The 22948-nt window shown below is 37.8% G+C and overlaps 1 protein-coding gene across 1 annotated transcript in view; it reads left to right on the forward strand.

Moving 5' to 3' along the window:
• The first annotated feature begins 4531 nt into the window (after positions 1-4531).
• The window catches only part of RYR2 (ryanodine receptor 2), a 145481-nt gene continuing 127064 nt past the window's right edge, over positions 4532-22948 (forward strand). The window contains exon 1 of the mRNA XM_027900105.1: positions 4532-4772. Within this exon, the coding sequence (XP_027755906.1) occupies positions 4725-4772 (48 nt within the window). The 5' untranslated portion in view covers positions 4532-4724. The remainder of the gene's footprint in view (positions 4773-22948) is intronic.

Genomic DNA, 22948 nt, shown 5'->3' on the forward strand with positions numbered 1-22948 from the left:
GTTGCAAGAAGCTGAAGAAATCACCAAATGCATCTCCATTTATTAATACAAGTGAGAGAGATGGATATATCCTTATATATATTATAGTCATATAGTACATGTATATATTTACACAACAACATAACCTTTACAAGACTGACGAAAAGAGGAAATTCTATTTTGAGGATGATATTTCATGTGCTCTTCTAATTTAAACAAACATTACTTAGAAACATAATATATTAACAGCTAGAAAATGACCAAAGGGGAAATAGAAGCCTTCAAAAACTTATTTCTTCTTTTGTGTCTCCCCACAGTTTCCAATGAATTTATCAGACAGTACATTAGTTTAAAAGAACAATAAAAACTCAGAGAAGACAAGAACATGAAAACACAAGCAAACTCTTTTTTTCCAAAAATATAAGTCACAAGATCCATACTTTCTCATTAATGTTAATAATCCCACAAGCAATAATAAAAAGAGAAATGAAAAGCTTTGAGCTTTCCCAGGAATGATGCTTCGGACAGTGTTAGTTTCTTGTTCTTGGGTGAGAAGTGTAGATTTCCAGACTTTGGCAGAGCCATATTCCAGACTACACTTAGACATGAGCTCAGTAGTTGCAGAACAGAAGTTTTCATGAAAGAGGAAAAATTTCACTGTCTGAATTTTATTATTGCACTGTATCCCTGTAGTAAATTCTTACATAATGCTATATATAGAGTACAGAACACATCCCCAATGACAGACATGCAGTTAACACTTCTACTGTATTTTATGGGTTCAGGATAAACACCAAGTGAAGAAAATGCAGTACATTATTGAACTCCAGGGTGATCATGACCAGCACACAACTACATGATGTTAGGTATAATTATGTTCACCTAAACTCTGCTGATCTGCAATAAATTCTTCTTTAAAATTCAGTGCGGAATTGGATCTACTAATTTTATTCTTTTCTCCAAGTCACAGTTGTGACCTAAACTGGCATAGATTTTACATTGATTCCATTTCATTGACAGCGTTGATTTATGACATATGATAGGAGATGCAGTCTCTCTAGTTTTACACCCCTTGGAATAACATGTTTGCAAGATTGATATCTGGCTGAAAAGTCTGACATGCTGTAAGAAAGAACAGTGCCAGGAAGAAAGCACATTATCTTGCCCCATTTAATTCCTATTGGTATTATCTTATTCTGTGATTCCAAGAAGAAAAAAATTGTGCTAACAAAAAAAATTCTGCTAGGTGAAAACAAAGAAACACCTGGGATTTCCCTTCATGTTACTAAATAATGAATGTTCACAATACTTGTTATTATTATAGATGGCAAACTCTGTTTTACATAGATTATTACTTTGAGTATGTGCATACAAACTTAACTATGCAACTTCTTCTAACATCTAATTTAGGTGAATAAAATTTGTGATATTAAAGTGCTAAAATTCTAAATTGACACTAAAATAAAGTGTCAATTCATGTTCAGTTCAGAATCCGGCTGCAGTGCCTCAGAAGCACTATCACAGTGGTGCTGCTGTACTTCCTTGCATTACATCAAGAAACCTGCTTTTTGGTGAAAATTGTTAAGGACATATTATGGGTCCTCACAGTGCTGTTGCCCTGATAAACTAGACTTGCAGGAGCAAGAAGCCCTTGCAATGGGCAATGAACAAATAACAGTGGGGAACACAAAGTTAGTTGCTATGGGGTTGACTGGCATCTTGATCTTTGGGACTGGCAGTTCTGGAGTGAGGAGCCCTATTCCTCCGCACCCAAAAAAATATGCAATTCCACTGAATTCCACCTCCAAATATCAGCCATGGATGATGTTTATTCTTTTAATTTTACCACTAGTTCATCTAAGAAATGAGTCTGTGAACATTACATTGCTTCCTGTTATGATAGAAATTACCATGTTACTTCCACTTAAAACCAATCAGTTGTTTTTAATTATTCAATGCAGTTAACCATAACCTCACATCAGCCAAAATGCATTCCATTTAAGACACAATATCAGTCCAGTTTTGAAAACATTCCTAATTTTTTCACATGGTAGAGTAACCTTGTGTGTTTTGAGTCGAAAGGGAGAGGCACGTGTAATGCAGTTGATTGGTGTGGGCAGGTAATGTAGAGGAAGTCAGACTGTGTCCATCAGGAATTAGATTGTTCAGGTGCTTTTGTGCATGTGCTGACTTTACATTCTGTGGATATTTTATACTTTATTTAATATATATTTTGCAGATATGTACAGACAATATTCTATGTGTACTGCACATATGAATATTTGTCCTTGATGAATAATTAAACAAGAAGCTGTGCTTCCAACTACATTCAGCCTTTATCACCCTGTTCAGAAAGTTTCCAGAAGAATCTATTACCTTTACTACTTTTAACTTTGCTTCCAAAGGAAATTATCTAATATAGCCAGGTGTGATGTATGTATCTCTGTTACTGCATAATATCTTTTGAACTATCTGGAAAATTCCAACAATTTAACAGAGGACTAATAGTATCATACATGCTCCTAGTCATTTCATTACAACAGATGCATGGGCAAAGAAGATAGATGATAATAGTCTGGTGCCCAAAAAACTGCAGCATACACTTCACTTATATTAGACATTAACAAATCTGTATGTTAGAGAAATATTACTGCCCTAGAGTCGAAAACTTTCAGAAGGAGTTTTCATCTCGCTAAACACGAAGGAGTCTCATTATGAGCTCCAAATCTGTGAGGAACCAGGTATGATCAGTTCCACATTCTTGGAATGACTTTCCTTATTTCATAATGTGCTGAAAACTGTACAAAATGTTTCAGGCAGTGATGTTGTAGTGGACTATTTATAGTTTTTTCTTTCTTTTCTCTCTAATGTCCTTGCATTACACGCAGGAAATAAAACAGGCATCTAATCTATTACTCATCTTCAAAGCATTATGGAAGGTATCTTGGATGCTCTACAATCCAGACCTTGGTCCTGTAAACCCATGTGAACTGAGATTTACAATCATATGAAACACATTCACAAATAGTAGTGCTGGAACTTGCTTGTGCTGTAAGTAGGATAAAATGCAATTAAATGCACTGTTCAGTGCATTTTCATAAATCCTAATTTTTTAAAGTTATCCAAATCCAGGACTTTTCCTCATAATTGGGGTATGTTTCAAGAAATATCTCTCACTTTAAATAATATGGAGGAAGGGATATTTAAGAGGCTTGAATGAAAAATATGAAAAAAAAAGTCTTTATTTTATCATTCTTAGAAAAAAGTATTTTCAGTCAGGAGTAAGCTTGAGAGGTAAAAATCTCTTGAAGTCAGTAGTAACTGAAACAAGGAAATTATAAAGGAAATGCTTAAGATGGAGTTCATCTGCAGAACTCTAGAGTTTACCTGTGGAACCTCTATATTAAATACTCATACGTTACTTGCTCTAGAGGCCTTACGGGTCACGGCTGCTCTTGCAGTTTCCAGTCTGTCAGAACAGGTTTTCTATTGCTGGAAGTAATGATAAAATCTCCTAGGTGTTTGATAACACTTTTTCATTATGTCCTTGAATAGTATGAAGTTAGAGATTATGGGTACAGCTTCTCTAAAAACATCATGTATTTTGTTACGCTAGCCACACAGCTTGATTACCAAAATAACCGTGATTTCATTATGTTTACCAGTTTTGGTCCTTCAGAAGCCTTCTGCAGTCACACATGCCTAACACATTTTATGCTGTCAATGATCCAGCGTCAATTTTACTTTTTTAAAGATATTCTCATGTCCTCACCTCATGACCACTGCATCACATTAGCAGGGCCTCTCTGCCCTGTATTTGTTCCAGGGAGCTGTTGTTGTTAGAAGTCTGGCAGCTCTCGTGGCTTGCCAGACTTTTTTTTGCTGGAGGCCAAGCATCCTTCCTGCTATGGAGTTATGTGTCCATGGTCTGCATGAATGTTCATGAAAGATGAGCTATTCCATGGCAGCTCTTGGCTTCACGCTGTGGCAAACACACGGTAGCTATCCTTCAAGGAAAGGGTATTTAAAGCCTTTTAGTCACTCTGGGTTAAATGCTGTGGTTGAGGCATAACACCTGGTGAAGCCACGTTGTAATTTCCACCTCTTCTCCCCGACAGTACCGTTGGCTGGCAAAAAACTGGCGCAGAGCCGTTTAATTAATACCTCTCCTGAGGTATCTCCCAATGCAGCACATCACGCAGAACTCCTGCGGGACAGACGTGCCCAAGCAGGCACGGCGCCGGCCGCCCTTCCTGGTGCCTCCCTGCGGGGCTGCTGCAGCCCCGGGCTCGGAGACCGTGAGGCGGGCCGGGGCAGCAGCATCACCGCCCCCGGCCGAGCCCCCCGCGCCCGCCGGGGCCGCCTCTCCGCGGAGCAGCCGGCAAGGGGCGCTGGGCGGCGCGTTTGGAGTGTGGAGGGAGCGGGCTGCGGATCACCTGCAGCGGCGGGGGGGCTGGGGAGCTCCGCCTCCCCCTCCTCCCCCGGTTAATCGCATCCCCCTCCCCCTGGCAGGCACTGGCAGCCGGGCAGCGCTGTCAACCTGCTGCAGGCGCTCGGGCACCCGCACCCCGCTCGCAGCCGGGGCCGGGCTGGGGCTGCCGGCTTCGCCGCCCTCGTACTTGCCCCAGCCCGGCGCGGCGCGGCCGTGAGCCGCCTGCCGCCGCCTGCCCGCGGGGAGCCACCGCCGCCGCCGCCCGCCCGGGCACCGGGAGCAGCGCCCGGGAGGAGGACACACAGGGGGAGCCATGGCCGAGGGGGGCGAGGGCGAGGACGAGATCCAGTTCCTGCGAACTGTAAGCGCCGCGCTTGCCTCCCTCACCTCCGCGCTGGCGTGGGGCAGGGGCCGGGGCTGCGCCGGCCGAGGGCTGCGGGGGGAGACGCCCGGACCTCGCCGGGGTGGGGGCCGGGAGAGGGCAGCGGGAGGCGGGTGCTCGCTGCCCCCGCCGCCCAGGCGGGCTGCTGCCGGAGGGCTCCGGTGCCCCGGCCCCGTTCCTCTCCACCTGGCACCGTGTGGCCCCCTACCCACGGGCGGAGGGGCGACAACCGCCCGCCCGCCCTGCTGGCGGTGCCGGGATGAGCGGGAGGGGGAGGCGGCGGGGGTACCCCGGGCAGGGTGAGGGGCGGGCAGCCGGGTGGGGGGCGAGCGGCGCCTCTCCGGTAGCACCTCTCGTTGCTGCCTTCCCACCCGCCGATGTGTTCGCGTACTGCAGATACTAACCGAGCAGCCGTCCCCAGCGCGAAAGCTGCAATCACACTCCTTTTGCAAAAATAGACTTGGGGAAAAAGAGCACCTCTCCCACCCTATCCCCTCCCCACGGAGGTTCCCACTAACTTGCAAGCGTTCTCGTCTCTGGGCACAGACTAATACGGCTTTTTCTGGCGTGCGCATCCTTTCGTTACTTAGATCCAAAGCATGTTAAGGCGCTAGAGCGTTTCTTCCCTCAGTTTAATTAATACATCAGGACTGCTGCATCTAATGCTTATCTGGATTATTTTCCTTCAAGCATTGCTTTTATTTACCTTCTCGGCCATCTCCCAAGTGTCTTTTATATGCACAATCCTAGCAAGTTTTGCAGATAGGCGTCTTTGAATAGCGGTATGTGTACTAACCGTGCCAGTTTGAGGAAAAATTGCTGAGACATTTGATAAGTAGAGCTGAAAACACTGAGACTGTAGAATGAAGCTTAAGTTCCTTTTCATTTAGGGCAGTCTGATTTAGAAAATGTTCACGTTCGATGTCTTGTAAGAAAATACATCTAAAAAGGAGGGGAAAGCAAGCCACTCAGTGTATGTGAAGCATATTCATATACTGTTTGCAGCATTGTGAATCCTGGATCTCGGTCATCTTCTATTTCTACCAGAAACCCTAAAATAATAGATATATACCTTGTTATTCCTTTTTTGTTTGTTTGAGGATTCTTGGAAAATCTGCTTTTACAGGAAATACAGCTGTTACGCAACATTGGCTTGAAGATTGGCAACTTTTTTCCTGGTGGTGCTATGTGACTTCTACTGTAGTGTTGTCTAACACCTAAAGACAAAACAGAAAAATACTTCTGTGAAAGATAATTTGTCATCTCAATTTATGAGAGTTTAATTAGTAGTACTTCTCACTGGTAAACATTTTTGGAAGACTTGTACAATGGCAGTCTTACTGCAGGCTTGAATATTAAGCTTAGCTAGTGTTATCTGAATGCTTAATAGGGAAAGAGGAGCAGTGAGCATGCTAATACTGCTCAGCACATATACAGTAATGTTAAACTCCAGCACCTGACAGCAGCAGCATGTTATGTAAAACAGCACTCCTGATAATGTGTGTCAGGCTTAATACAGATTTGGCAAACCCAGTCTTAGATAATACTTAAAAATGTTTAGAATGTTGTACTGGTGGTAAAATGACCTTGAATATGGTAAACTGAGGCTTGGGAGAGGCTTATTGTGTAGAGAAATCAAAAAGGCCTGAGAAATACTGTTTTCATGTGAAGTTTTGAATCTCTAATCTGTAAGTTTAGTGGTATATAAATAGTGATTTTTACTCCTCTCTTCCTTCCACTCTGTCCAAGTTATGGACATTACTCAGAAAAGTCAGTTGCTTTAAAATGTATTTTTTAAATGCAGTCTTCCTGCTGTCTATTCTTAGAAAGCTTGGACTAAAGCTATTCTCTAAAGCTATTAAGTGTACATAACTTTCTGAATGTGATTGATAGAAAGCGCTTGAAATTGAGTATTACCTGGTAATTGCTGCAGTATTGCTTTTTATTTATTTTTAAAATAGTAATTAAGGACTGACAGATTTATAAGTGTTTCATAGCTAAACAAAAACTTTTCAAAGAACACTGTAGGCAAGCAAAAAGCATTCGATACTTTGAATATTTTCAGGATGACATCTGTAGGCCTACTACATGTAAACAGTGCTCTTCATATTTTCTTTTTTTGATAGGACCTGATAAACTTTCTAAAATTGTGCGTTGTTTTTTCTGATATTTCAAAATTACTGTAGCATCTTTAGAGTTTACCCTGAAGTGTTTACACTATATTCTTTTAATGTTTAAGGAGACACATGAGATTTTACTCAATTAAAAATGCCCTTTATTTGCATTAAGGTACTAAATTGAATTTGTGTTTGCCCCCCATGTTGATGGATAATTTCTTCTTTCCTTTCCTCTTTTACACATTCCTATATGCCTAATGATTCATCTTTTTTGTTTGCTGCACTTATTTTATTATTATTTTTTTGGAAAGGTGTTGTCATGCATTACCTCTGCAATTTTTGCTGCTAGAGTGGATTTCTGTTTTTTTGGGGGAAGAATTTGAGTTTGATGCACCACTTCTGAGAAGTAAATGTAACCTGTTAATGCTGTGTATTTCTGGAAGCATCAGTCCTTATGTTGTTTGAGACAACTTTGGACAGACTGGGATTCCGCCCTGTTCTCTTCAGTCCTCCTCAAGGAAATCTTCTGTAGTCCTGTGAATGACACAAACAGGATCTCCCTCATTACTTTGCTGAATACTCCAGGTGGAGATGACCTGTCATTATGTGTGGCCCTTTTTAGGCCTGGACATACATTTCCCCGACTTCTCCTAGTGAATGCACACATAACTGTGCAAGAGAATTGAAAAGGAGCGAGTATCCTGCCCTTGCTTTTATTAGTTGTGTGTCTGGAGCAGACTTCCTCCCTGTAGAGGAGATTTTGCTTTTAAATATTATAAAAGAGCAAACTATGTACAAAATAAACTTTAATTGTTTAGTTTTTACAGTCAAGAATCTAAAACACAGTTAATATGGAACCTACCTATTCCTCTGTTTTGTTTTTTTGGTTTTGGTTTTTTTTTTTTTCCTTTTTTTTTTTTTTTTTTTTTTTTTTTTTTTTTTTTTTTTAGGATGTGTATTTTGACCAGAGTGAAAATAGTTCAGAGTTACAGGAGAGAACAGAAAATGTTTTTGCCTTAATGCATAGTCTCCTTCCATAATGCACACATGTAAAGACTGCTTTTAGTGACTTAGAATCCCCATAAGGAAGGCCTTTACATGGAGTGGGGTGACAAACTGGTGAAGGGGTTAAAACAATTTCAGTGTTTCAATGAAATACTGCCCACATATGTTCCTTATATTCATTAAGGGCATCCTGAATTCTGGGAGCAGTATGTACCTAAAAGCGATGAGAAATGTGTAATTTAGCTATTTGATCTTGTGATATTCCTGATGCCAGTATGTATGCTTTTCTGGAGTTGTGGAGTTTCTCAGTATAGAGGCAGGTCTTCTTTTAGCTGTTTATGGTAGGAGACACTACCAGGACACACTGAAGTAGGGCCGACAGGGTTATGGTCTTTCTCACTGTCGTCTGAGACAGTGAAGACTACCATGCCTGTCAGGAATAAGAAGCTTAATCAGTGTGAGCAGCATATTTTCCCCAGGTCAGATGGAGTCATCATCTCTTTTTAACCCTTTTTTTTTTTTTTTTTTTTTTTTTTTTTTTTTTTTTTTTTTTTTTTTTTTTTTTTTTTTTTTTTTTTTTTTTTTTTTTTTTTTTTTTTTTTTTTTTTTTTTTTTTTTTTTTTTTTTTTTTAGAAAGTTACAGTAATATAGAATTTTTGCTTATGTGAACATATTCTGTGCTGCCCTGTTTTCTACGTGGACTTAATAGTTCTGAGTGTGATTGCCAGAGAGAAGTGTAAGTTTACTTTGCAACGCTGGAAGAGTACTTTTAAATAAAGTTAAACATTACTTAGGATTCATGTTTGACATGCAAAAGATTTTATTCACTCAATGCTGCGTTTTAATACTTCAGATAATTAAAGAATTAAGTTTATGGCAGAGATTTTTGCTTCACTCTGAAATGAAGAATATAATGTATTCACATTTCAAGGACATGAGGTCTGTGATTCCAGAGTCACTTCTATTCCAGATATTCCTCATTATGGCAGCATTTAAACAAGGAATATCACTTTACCTCTGATTAAAAATCATACACTTAGATGCCATCCTAAATGAAGTTTCTGTGGAATAAGAGGACACAAAAGGAACCTGGAGAAATGAGGTTTGAAGATTATTGTAAAGTAAGTCACAAAACATCAGAAGAATTGATATGTGAATCTCTCGGTAAAATAGAATAGAAAAAAACTTTGTGTGTTAGTGTTGTGTGTGTTTTTTTTTTTTTTTTAATCCCTTGCTGCTCTTCATGTACTGCTTATCTTTAAAGGAGTTTATCACAATATATTAGATTCTGGTAGCTGCAGTCATCAAACATACAAACACGATTCCCAGAATGCACTGAAGAAAATGCTCAAAAGCAATCTTGGAGGTTAGAAGCAGTTTTAGAATGAAAAAATGCTGAAAAACACTTTGCATATTTTTTGTTTATTTTAAAAAGTGTTTCTTTTACTTGTCAGTGTGTGACTTTTGAAGATACACCAGGGACTGACACAAGAGACCACTGTTTAACAGCTCATGTGAGGGATGGCGCGGTTGAGATTGCAGCATTTGTACCTTCCTCTCTAAGGCACTGCACTGCAGTACAGATACTGAATATGATCTCAAATTCTATTTTGGAATTGAGCTGGACAGGATGTTTGTAGTGAATGGGTTTTAGGCAGGACATGCAGTTCATTTTGTATATGGGAATTGCACGTGAACATTTTACACATAAATTTTTTTATTCCAGAATTGTTTGCCAAACATTTTATACCACCATCAGAATTATATTACTGGATAAAATCACTTGTTTAGTGTGTGTACTGTCTTGTCCAGTGTTCTGCTTTTGAAAGTTGTCTTTATCAGATGTGTGAGAAGGCAGCGGAGGAAACTCTGTAGCAAATGGTTGGTCCACCAGGGAAGTTTCTTGCTAGCCCTGTGAGTTGGGTGACTCATGTTCTGAGAGACAGAGCTGCATTTCCCAAAGATGCTTTGATGCATGCTGCTCTTTAGTATTGTGAAGGCCTGAGGAAAATCCATTGTAGGAACTTAAGCTGTAGAATGTAAAGAGAGAATTCCAGTTAATTTCTGACCTAAGATTTACATTGGTCTTGAGAACTATGTCTGACTTTCACTTCTCTATTTAAATGCTATATTACTACAGGCATTTTGTTAAAGTGGTCTTTCCTCTAATATAGCTATGTGGAAAATGCACAGGTTGATCCTAATTCAAGAAAGTACACCAGTCTTTCTTGTGCACGGATAGGGATGCGTTGAAACATTTCTTTGAATCTAGGTAAAAGATTGAAAACCGTGTGGGGAAATACTGTCAGTGGATTGACCCCAGGAAGTATGTGAGTTAAACTGAAAATACAGAAATCCTTCTGATTTTTATATTTATGGGTGATTCATATTGAAACTCTGAGTTAGTTTTGGTTTTGCTTTCTCAATTACACCTAGGCTCCTGAATTGACTGAAAAAGTAGCTAAGGTGGATGACAGAAGGAAAGTCAAGAACTCCTGTACTTCATAATAAAACTTCAGTGACATAATTTTTTTTTTTTTTTTTTTGGTATCATGGTACTGGTACATAAATAAACTTTGAACTCTAAAATGAGCACATTGTATCGGGTTGAATGAAAGGATTTTAAACTTTATCTTACTGTGTTTGTTTGATGTAGGAAGAAATTCCAGGGTATAACTGTGTCAAAGTAAGGTGTCATTTATCGTCTCTAGTCTGTATTCTGCTAAAGACCTATACTATGTTTTGCAAGTGTATGGCACTTGTGCACTTGTCTGGATGTGCTGTCTGTACCATTCTGGAAATGGAGGGCCTCTTGAAGAGTCTGCCTGATGCATCTTGGTAACTGAGAAAAGGCATAAAGGAACTAGTTTCAATAACAATTTAAGCCTTTTAGAAGCAACCACAGCAGTATGGAGCTTGCTGCAATAATCTGTGCCCATCAGGAGCAAAGCAATGGTATTTTTTGTTCTCCTTGAAAAAAAAGTAAAGAGTAACTTGAAGGGCAGCTACTGCCTCAAACATCATCACGGAAGAGGTCACCCCAGTTTCCTAACAAAGACTAGCAGTAATTCCCATGTGGCTTTACTGCAGGGTAGTTTTATGCTTGTTATTAAGTGTGAGAGTCATTAACTAATTATGTATTCACTTATTAAAGAACTTTTGCTTTTTCGTTTTTTTTACATAATGATGGTGCAACTTGTGAGGTGAAGGCCTTAAACTCTTCAAATACGTTGCTGCTTCTAGAGCCCAGTGATGTGTTACTAGCTATGGATTGGAACAAATGTATGTTTGAGGCATGTAATCTAGTAGAAGGTTTGCTAAGCTTATCAAAATTTCTTAATAAAATAATATCTAGATGTCTCCTTTTAGGAAAGGGAAAGATAGAATGGGTAAGGTGTCATAACATGAGCTGCATTAACTTCTTTCACAGCTGCAATTTCTGTTTAAATGTAGTGATATAATGGTCAGTTTTAAAGAAATAATAGTGTTTGTAAGAGTGTTCACACTAATAGCTCCATAAAATTTTAAATAAAAAGATGAGTTTATTCTTTCACTGTCATGGCATACTTTAATGTTTATCATAGTCCAGAATGACTTCCTTATAATTGCTATGCGCTTGAAGAAAATTGTAAATATAGCAGGTTAGCTAATAATTCAGTAGATTTCCAAGATGGACTTCGGCAAAATTCTACAAGATACAGTCTGTAAGATGCGTGGATCAGGTAGTTTTAAACACGGATCACATTTTAGTGGAGGACAAGTTTTTTGTTTTGTTTAATTTGGATATTTTCATATTCTGAACACCTTAGGACCACCGAGGGGGAGTAACAAGATCATTACATTTTGTGAGGCAGCTTCCCAGAGGATTTCAGAGCAATTAATGCTGCATAACAACATAGTTGTATTACCTGGTTGTTTTTCACTTGACTGTGGGAAATAATGTCTGATTGATACTAGCTTGCAGAACCAAATGCTGGCATGTTCTGTCTCTCTGCCTGTGTGAAAACCTCTCTGGAATTCTACTGTGAAAACTGAGTGCACTGAATTTGAACAATGTCCCTGCTTAAATCCTTCTTTCAAAGGAATGACGAAAAGAAGCAGCACAAAATCTGCATTGGCTTTCTGTGAGTTTTCCTGAGGATTGCCAGAAAGTGCAGTTGTATCAGTGGAATCAAGCCAGAAATGGCTGTCTCTTACAGCTATATTTCTTCCTTTCAAACCAGGCAAAGTTGGCAAAAATGAGTGCCTGGGATTTGTGTGGGATGCATTCTTTGCTTTCATGAAAAGGAAAAAGGGAAAGAGGAAGGTATCTTCTTTTGCTAAATATGCTACATAATTTCCCTTAGCATATGAGCATCTTCATTCCTCTGATGGACAAACAGAATTTCTTATATAAAAATGTGGGTGAAGAAATTAAAGGAATTTGCAGAGTTTGCAAAGTAAGCCTAGGCAATTGGATAGATTTGCATAAGACTCGGTAAACTACTGGATAGTTGGATTCATCCACTGATAAGTGATCTTCACTGTACATCAGGAATGTAGCCATGCTGATAAACATTTGAATATCCCCTACGGTGTGTTTATTTTCTAGTTGCAAAAAGGAATAATTTAGTTAGAACTAACAGAGGCATGCTAAGCACAAGCTAGGTCATTAAACCTCTCCCTGCAGACACACGGTCTTCATCCTGAAGCAGTCTTTGTTAAAGCATTTGGTTCCAGTGGTACAGAAGAAACCTAAATACCTGTACAGGTGGAGAAGAAACCTGTAGCCCTGCAACAGTCATGAGAATTCTGTGTGATCCTAACATTGGGGATTTGCCGAAAAAATAAGCATGTTTTTGACTGTTTTCTGCACATTTATGAAGTAGAGTTTGCAATGCTAATGCATGGACAGTTATGTGCATTTACATAGTCTTATTTCACGTACCAGGGAGATGGAATGTATATCTCCTTTTCTGTGCTACAAGAAAGTAAAAAATTTCACAATATGTGGTGCAGGGAAATACTCAGTAAGAATGAAATAGGGATGGAGAGAACCTATCTTCTCGTATTAGAGGTAATTTAATACCCCTTCATTGCTTAAGTGTTGGATTAATCTTCTTTTAAAAGCTTGTATATAAATAAATGGGGGTTCTGGTTGCTGTTTTTCTACCCAGCTAACACAGAAAGCAAAGACTTGTCTCATGATTTGACACATACCAGCAGGCACCTGAAGGAACAGCAGTGTTGCATTCATGCAGATGTGGAACAATTCATTCAGGAGATCTATCCCAGCAACTGTGGCTGCAGAGATCTAACTCACCTAATAAAGGAACTGATAGGGATAAAATCTGTGCAAATAACACTGTATGAATTTTCAGGGCCAAAAATGTTAGAGAGCATTGCTGAAGTATGACTGTTGAGGCAAAGAGTCTGTGAATCAGTACCCTCTCAGCTGCAAACACGATGCTGCAATAGTAAAGATAACATGGATACAGGTTGTATTTATTGGTGTGTACATAAGAAGTCTTCCTAGTTTATTGTAGTCTTGGAATTATGTAGTAAGTCCTTCAGAATAGCTTGTTAGCTAAAAACCCCCAATAGTTTAATATTTAGTAATTGCAGGAGGGTGATAACCACATAGGTAAATCCAGAAAACATAAATGCCATAGATATTCCATCAATGTTGACTGAATTTCAGTACGGTAAGCTTGTGAGTTAATGATTCATATCCTACAGTGTTTTTCAGTAGGTCTTGACATGACAATCTGACTGCCTGATAAGGTATGTCAGCTGTTATTTACTCTTTAACCACTTATAATGTATCTAAGGTAATAAATTGTGCATTTAAGAAGTTACTACTTTTGATACAGGTACATGGATGGAAAAAGAATCTTAAAGCTTGCAAGAAAAAAGGATTGTAAACGAATCATCAGTGGAGGCCTGGTCTCCATTTTGAGCTGACCAGGGTTCTTGTAGAAACATCCTGTAAATTTCTTTTTGCTATGAGGTTCCTGAAATTCTGTAGAAGAAATTTTGTTGCAGTTTGGATACTTTCAGAATATTACTTGCCGTGTTATGCCTCCAAGTCTATTTCTGGAATCTGTCAGCAGTATCTTGTATAAGAAGAGTACCGTGTTTGTCCTGTACCCTATCTTCTGCTTCATTTTAAATTACTTTCCTTTGGAGTTTTAGCATCTGAGTCCAAAATTTTGTTTGATCTTTCTCATTTTTCCTTGTTCACTGAGACCCCTGTTGTGACGGTTTGGACCGTCACACCTGTCTTTTGGTATTGGGTTTGATTTCTCTTCCTGATTTTAAGTGTGACGCAGCTTCAACCTAAGCCTGTAGTAGGACTTGCTATTGTCTTTAGTTATGAATTTAAGCATTCATTCAAATTGGTAGACGGTTATTTTCTTCAAGGGGGCTCATGAATTTGGAAGTTCCATATGTATTTTTTCTTTTAAATTTTTCTCTTGATCTGACAAACGGCAAGGTCAATGGTTCTGTTTGTTTGTTTGGTTGTTTTCTCTCAGAACAAGACAATAAATGTATTAAAGGTGCCACAAAGTTTACTAAGTAGATGAGAGTTTTTAATGAGAACTTCAGTAAGATGTGTTTCTCCACATCGGCTGTATTGATGTATTATTAGTCTGCAATTTCCTTTTCCTTTGCATGCTTCACCCCTGGAAAGCTTCAGCTTATTGAACTAAAAGACTAAAATGCTAATTTCAAATGAACAGAATTTATCTAGAAAGGTAGAGGGATGGAATGTAGGAGGGAAGGATGTCAGAACTTACACGTGAGCTTCTTCGTCCTTTTGAGAGGCTTGTTGCCTGACTTTTCTTCAAAATAAATAGATGCTTTTATATAGAAAGTGTAATTTAAGTTTAGATGCAAGAAGGAACACTTTCATTTTCCATGAGTGGGAGGTGAAAAATGAGTAATTAGATAGTGAGACTTGGATTTTCGTGTTCCCTAAAGGTGAATGGAGGTATCTTTTTCTAGGTGAAATGTGTGGCTCAGTTCAGCAAAAAACTGTATACCTGCACTTTTAAATAATGAAATATTTACACCTATTTGTTGACCACAACCAACTGAAAGCATGTTTGTTTTTTTTTTCCTTCTGATCTAGAAATTTTCATACCTCTTTTAAGCTACTGAAAATTAAATGAATGTGGTTTTAAAGTATATCAAGGTGCAATGTTAACATGTTTCGTTGATAAAGTTACGAACATCACTTTTTTATTCTGATTATGCCATAAGTATTGTACTGCTGTTTTTTATTTTGAGATTTCTAGTTGGATTCTATTTTATAAATTGTGCATCAGCTGCAACTTCAGTTGAAGTTTCTGAATTTCTTCTTTCCTTATACTATAAATCTGTTATTGAAGCAGAATTAAATACTTTCTGTGGTATGCCCATTTTTTATTCTATTTTCTGTTCTACAGTTTATTTTTCTCTTGACAAGCTGTAAAGGTAAAAGAGCATCAGTGACAATATTCTTTCCTTGCAAACCAGTTTGTTTTGGGGGTTGTCTCTCAGTCTTGGTAAGTCACCTCATTTCAGACATCCTGTGCCTGGCTTAGGGAATTGTTTACTCTGGCCTTCTGCACAGAGGTGTGTTCTGCTGACTCTGAAAAACTTCTAGGTGAGAGTTACTGTCTCAGTTTTCTGAAGCTGTAATCCTGTAAAGTAATCCAATTAATATAGTGCCTGAGAAGTGCTCGACCTTCAGAACTTGATGGGGACCATTTGTTTCTATGCATGGCATTTGCATTTCTGTTTACATAAGAAGGCCTTGCTGCACTTTTTGATTTACTAACAAAATAAACTAACATGGGCTGGAACGCACATTCAATGAAGGAATGAGTTGGATTGGATGGTGAACTGTGTGGGTGTGTGAGTGCTAGCAAAAGTAATTCTTTATGTACCTATGTGACTTGTTATTGATGAGTGAGGTTTTTTATGATGATTTATGTCTGTTACAGAATTACAGTTTGACTATTGGAACCACATCTAGAGCTTGGGAAGCACACTTTGTTGTAGTAAGTTCTTATTCAAAAGTTACAGTTTGCTATCAGTGATTGTACCCTAGTAAAGTGTTTTATGGGAGGGGCAGAGAAACAGGGAATTCTGCAATTGAAATGGGTTTGCAGCCTTGCTGTATACCTTTAAACAGAGTAATCAGCTGAAGAAAATAATTAGGTTCCTTTCAAAATTTCTAGCTGGATCTCATTTTCCCTGCCTGAGGAATAAATCTTCTAAATGAAAGAAATACATAAAACAGGCAGGTTAGTGTAACAGGTTGTTAAAGGTTATTCTATTAGCAAAAGGCTAGAAGAAAATACTTATGGTACAAATATATTTTTTGGCCAGAAGCCTAAAAACCAATCCTGAATTACAAAAGCTGCTTCGAATAAAAACCTGACTCTTTTACCTATTGCTTAAATGATACTGCAGTCTGAATGTATATTAATTGATTTTAGTATATTATCTAGCAGGATAATCCACTCTTCATCTGTTAAACATTCCATGAAATGATTTGTTGGTCCCTGACTGCAAGGGTCTCTATGTGTGTTTTTTATAAATCTTGTTCTGTTCTCACTGACGTTAATGTCAAACCTCCTCTAGATTTTAACCAGAGCTGAATCATACACTAATTACGTTGTGTGCTGTTGTATATAATGACCTAAATGTGTTGAATTCATATCCTTGTCTGCCATTTTAAGCACAATTAATATTTATCTTGCTTATGTGACCTGGTTTTTACGCAATTAGTTAAAAATGGTGTACTCATTGCTAACTTCCATCAAAATATTTACATATAATGGTGAACTGTTCCAACTTTGCCACTCAGATATATCATCTTGTCCAGTTCAGCAAAGGTAATAACCTGTCACATGTTCCTCTTTTTTGAGAAGAAGTTTGGATTTTTCTTTTTCTACAAATCTCCCTGATGTCTTTGTTAAGAAGGTGAACGTCATTCTTGCGGAGTTGCATTTATATCTTTTTTCTGTTATCAGGGTGTTTTTGCTCTGTCTAGCATAAATTTTATGTCGACCATAGAACCCAAAGTCAACTCTAATTTGGATTTGAGATTACATATACTGTTTAATATTCTCAGAAAGTCATCTATGCTCTGGGGGAGTACTGCTTTTTAGGTGCTTGATGTGTGCAAAACACTTCTTTTTTTCCTACTAATTTCTTTTACTATTTTAGTGTCATCTTTTTCTTAATATCTTTTTAAAAAATAGATGTCTTTTTACTTGGTTTGTATTACAAGATTGGGAGGTCTATTTGTCTTGAAGCTTTTACCTTTACAGTTGCTTTTGTTTAGTTATTGATGAAAGTATCAATTATATTTCAAGGTAAGAAACTATCTTGTCACAAAGTTTCTGAAATGTCATAAGTGCACCTATGATTTTTATTTGGTGTCTGCACGCCTGGCTAACGCCCAATTTAGGAATATGAGCATGGATGGAACTGAGCTCTTGCGATGCAGTGCTGCTTTTACAGCCCTGTGTATTAACTATGGCAGCGGCAAAATAGTGAAAATTACACACACTTTCAAGTTCATTGTAGAGAGCAGGTAAATCTGCTGGTTTTCCAAATAGCTATTTCATCAGAATAATTCACCTTGCACTTGGATTGGAGCAGAATATATAATGAGAAAATGCATAGGAATATTCAGGTTTTTACATTATGCTCTCATTTTTTCTACTCTGTCTAGTCTGGCATTTGAACTCCTGGCTTGGAGTAAAACTGAAAGGCTTAAAAAGAAAGATCTTCAACCAATATTTTTGCTTACATGTGGGTTTCATGGCACTATCTGGTAACAGTCCTTTTCCAGCTTATTTCCTGCTGAAGAAGAGTGTAGGTTTCTTCAGACTTACTGGATTTTCCATACACTGAATCAAACCTCTGCTCCCTTGAATATTTCTACAATAGTCATTGTTTTCCAGCTGTCTTGTCCAGTAACTTCTATTGGAAACTAATTGTTACCAATGATGGCGTGGTCTCATGACTGTGTTTCCTTAAAATGTTATATAGCAGGTGTTTTTTTTTTTTTTTCCCCTTAAACACAGGAGTTAATTTGATCAGAGTTAAGAAAGTATTGATGCTTGAAAATATACATATATTATTTACTCTTCAGGTTTTCTTGATGCTGTTTCATGGTTGTTCTTGACCTTGTAGGTATTTGTGTATGGGGTTTTTGGATTTTTTTTTCTAAACTAACTCATATATGAAATTGAAACAACATTTTCAAACTTTAAATTCTTTCAAAAACACGTATCTCTTTCTTTATGAAGAGCCAGAATGGTTTTCTTGTCTTGAAGAGGACCATCCTGAGAAAAACTGAAGAATGTATAAACAACCTGTTTCTCTCTTTTAAAACTGACCTACATTTTTTTGTTCTCCTAATACAACTCTTGCTGAAGTAAAGGGTAATACATTTCTTGATTTAAATTTTGCATTCTTTAAAAATACAATGTATTTTCATAATGAAGATATTATACCATAAAAAGATAAGAGCACTGTAAATATCTTAAACTCCTAGTGGTTTTATAATATAAAAAATTACAGTTTATCACTTGTTTTCCTAAGATTCTTGTGACTTTTTGACTTTGTTTTTTAATCTCAGGCAATCAGGAGCCATACCTTTTCTTTGTCCTGAAAATTTTGTCTGGTTTTCTTTTCTTTTTTTTTTTTTCCCCCCTCAAGGTGGAAAGCAAGCTCTAGTCTGTGTTCCTCAGTAAGGAGGTACAGTATAGTAAAAAAGACATGCACTTTAAGACTGGAATACAGTTACCTCATTTTACATCTTTTTTTATCAGGTTCAGCTGGAATTCTGAATCTTTTACTTCAGTGCTAACACAAGATCCTGATTTCCCTAAACCTGGTGGTCAAGGACTATTTTTTGATTGGATGTGTAAGAAAATCAAATGAGAAAGTGTGCTCAGTCAACAGTGTTAGAATTTGCTAGGTTTTGGTTGTGTAACTTCTGTTCTTTTAGTATCCCATCTAGGGGTGATAGCTAGCACTGTTAGCTGTTGTTTTCATGTCGTATTTTCAGATTCAGTCCTTTGTGCCAAGGTTTGGATTTTTACATGCTGTTTGTTGAGACAGTTTTTAGCAAGTACTAGAGGCAAACAGCGCACAAAACCCAGGGCATTGGGATGAGCCCAGTGCTGCAGAACATTAATAATTGCAGAGAGGAATTCTTTGTAGCTGAAGTGTGCACAGAGTCCATCATGATATTTTGCAATTTGGAGATGTGTCAATTCAAAATATCATTGCAATTGTTGTTGCACAATGTGATGCTCATGAACTGACTCTGGAGGTTGCCAGAAGCTATTGTTACGAGATTTGGAGATGATCCAGGGGACAAACAGAGTATTATTAAAGATTAGCTGATGGAGGTATCATTCCCAGCTGGTTAGCCAACATGAGATCTATGAAACTGTGGTACAGCTTGAAGTGCAATGTGGAACTGTCCTCTCCAATATTGTTTGAAATTGAAGACTTTTTTTATTCAGAAGAATTATTTTTATATTGTGGCTTCATTGCTTTCCTTTTTTTTTTTTTTTGTATGTGGGTTTTTTTGTGTGTTTTTTTGTTTTGTTTGTTTGTTTTGAGGTCTGTTTGTTTTAACAGTATGTTAGGTTACTAAGATTGCTTCAGAGAGCTATCAAACCACTGAAAAGTTTCAAAGAACTATTTGCTCTCTTATTTTTCTCTTTCTTCTTCTTCCTTTTTTTTTTTTTTTTTTTTTTTTTTTTTTTTTTTTTTTTTTTTTTTTTTTTTTTTTTTTTTTTTTTTTTTTTTTCTTTTTCATCAGAATTTGGCTATTAGATATCTTGTTACATGGTTCTGGTACATTTTAGTCATTAGCTGCACACTCAGCTGGCATGGTTTTGTAGGCAAACCAGGTTAAACAGAGGAGATTTACTATGCATTATTTTAATCTTGGAGGATGCAAGATGAAGAACAAAGAGGTAATTTTTTTTTTTATTATTTTTTCTGAAAGATAATTTTAAACCATGAGCAATGCAGTGATTTATGACTGATCCTAACTATTTAACTTAAATATGGACTGATTTCTAAGCAATAAACATTGTGGTATTCATTTTTCTCTCTGATTCAGCTTTTCCTTTGGATCAGGTGGATGGAAATCAGATTGGAGGGCTAGCAAGATACTGGAGTTCAGGAAACTGAGAAATTAAGTGCCACTTTGTTTAACTACAGATTGTAAAGATCACCTGTGGAATAAATATTATAGTTGCAGCCTACTTCTTGCGTAAGGAATTTGGGATCTTTGAAATATTTAATCCGTTTAGTCTTCAATTAGATCTTGCCCCTCTATCCTAATACTTGGTTAAAAATCTCTGTAGAAAGGACTTCTATGAGTACTGGTGTTTGAGCGAAGATAATGAGGGTCCTATTGCAAAATATATATTTGTTACAAGGATAGTAGGCCACTAGGCATTGTAGCTTCTGATTTGTGGAAGTTCCTCCTCTAAAGAAGAAGCTTAAGTAAAATGGTGTTGAAAAACAAAACAATCCTCAGAACCCTCTTTAGGTATAAAAAAACCTCATCTGAGCTAAGACATACAATCCCTGCATCCTCTACCTCTGCTGCTAAAACTGGATTTGTTAAAATGTGTGTCAGTGTGGGAATCCATACCCAGACTTCCATCTATAATTTGAAGATGAAGTTGCATTCCACCTGCTGTAAATTGTGTGGAGACTGGTTGATCAAAACTGTAAAGTCCAAGTTAATTATAACCGTCATTGTTTTCCTGCTGATTTTTGGCTGCTCCTGGGCACTGAGCAGGTGTTTTAATTGAACTGGGGTTGTCTTGGTGATTAATGCAGTCTGAATAGTCAAAATTATAAGTAATGTAACACTTGACATTTTTTGGATATTTTATGGAATCACTGAGGTTGGAAGATCATCTAGTCCATTTAGCTTTTGAACACCTCCACAGATTCAGAGATCATAGTGTCATGGCAATTTATTCCAGTGTTTGTCCACCTAAAGAGGGATAAAAAAGAAGTGATTTCTGGAGTTCAACCTGCCTCACCTCAGGACTTGTCAGTAGTTTTAGGACCTGTATTGGTCCAGACAAGACAGCATAAACTGAACCCTATAACATGACGGCAGGATTTTTCTATAATGAATAAAGATACATTTTTAGAAGAACTTGATGAAGAAAAGTAATTCACATTCAGAATTAAAATGGGCTGTGATTAGAGTACCCTTACAGAATCAGAATTCTGATTAAGTCAGTCCAAATATACCTTATTCCAACTCTGGACATTGAAGTGAATTACAAGACCTTTTGACACGTGACTTTTCTTTAATTTCCAGAAAGAGCATGAGAAATATATATTTAAAAATATTTCTCATTAGGAAACTACCTACATTTTTTTAAGAACAGTACCTAACTGCTATATGCATCACTTCAAAAGAGAGTTTGGTACACAGGGAGAAGGATTATATGAATGAGCCTTTAGATTGTATTGTAGAATATGCCTAATATGTATGTAAAATATTTTATCACTATCAGAGCAACTAGAAGGCACAATTAATCTGATGGGCACAATGAACAAGAAGAGGAATTTCTGCAAATCTCTGTAAATAAACAGATACAAAAACTTAAAATGTTGAAGTTAGCTTTGATTTGAGAGAAATAAATGTTAAAGAGTCTTTTGCAAAGAAATATTTGGGGTCTTTACATAGTAGGACAGAAATGTTGCATCACTTTGCATTTGCAAAGCTGGATTTTCCTCCACTCTTTGAATGCTGTAAATCCAGCTCATGAGTTGTCACGAATTCGACTTATAACCTGAAGACAGAAAAGTTTTGTGTTTTGATCTCTAAATCAAAGCAGTCTTTTTGTCAGTGTTTCCTGGTTAAGGAAGGGGTCCCTAAATTGTCAGAGAAGTTATAAAAATCTGACTGTATTTGGCACTGTTTCAGTGCTAGACTGAAACATTAGATACTAAAACATTTACATTTTGATAAGATGTTTTAACGTTTCTTATGTGATGCTGTTTTGGTGACAGCAACCAAGTGGTAGTGATGCGATATGCTAGAGTAGGTGACCTGCCTGTGCTTTAACCCAAATTTGAGTTAGTTTTCCTTGAAGTGTAGTGTCTTAGTGACTTCAAATGGCACAAATTGCCTGTGATTTCTCCACATTGGCATCTCTGCTCTGTGAGAGGCATCCATAACGGGAGCTTTAAAATAGTCACATTAGGGATAGTTACATGATAGAGGCTTGCGTTTTCTGTCTAGCAATAGGTGCTGCAGTATTTAAGAGACTGACACAAAGAAACTGTTGACTGGTGCTGGCACAAAACGCTAATTTTGAGTTGAGGTCTGCCTTGCCAGAAGAACTTTGGCTTTGTTGGACTCTTGACTGCTTGCGTGGGTGTGTGTGTATGAGTATGGATGAAAGTACATGAATGTTTTTTCTGAGTATTCTCCTGTGTTTAATGTCAATAGGAATCTATTGAAATAATTTAAACCATTGTCAGAGGGCCCAATCTGTACTGCAGGATCTGCCCTACGTACGGACTGGTCCTTCTCTTCACCCATTAGTTTGATAAGAGATTTTATATATATATATGTGTGTGTGTATAAAATACAATTACTATGTATGTCTTAAAGATGTGGGTCTAAGTAGGTCTGAGGAAAGGGGAACAAAACCTGAGGAGCTAAAATGTATAGTCAGTTATCAGAGGAAATACCACAACTTTTGTATACAAGAGGAAACAAGGGACAAAATTAATTACTGTTATTGATTGTGTTACGTAGTGCCTGGAGGGCTCAGCTGAGGCGAGGGTTCCACTATGCTACTGTACAAACATGCAGTGTGTCACAATTCCTGCCTGAAAGGGACAGACTCCACGTAGACAAGATGGAGAAACACTGAGATGAGATGACAGGGAAATGAAGTAGTGTGCCCAGGACCACAGATGATATCTTGGGGTCCTCTCTGGGCTCCTCTGGATTCATGGTGAATTAGAATATAGAGGCTTGGA

This window comes from Empidonax traillii, unplaced genomic scaffold (genome assembly GCF_003031625.1).
Source record: "Empidonax traillii isolate 1590-97213 ecotype Southwest subspecies unplaced genomic scaffold, ASM303162v1 scaffold707:size593822, whole genome shotgun sequence".
In the NCBI taxonomy this organism is placed as follows: Eukaryota; Metazoa; Chordata; class Aves; order Passeriformes; family Tyrannidae; genus Empidonax; species Empidonax traillii.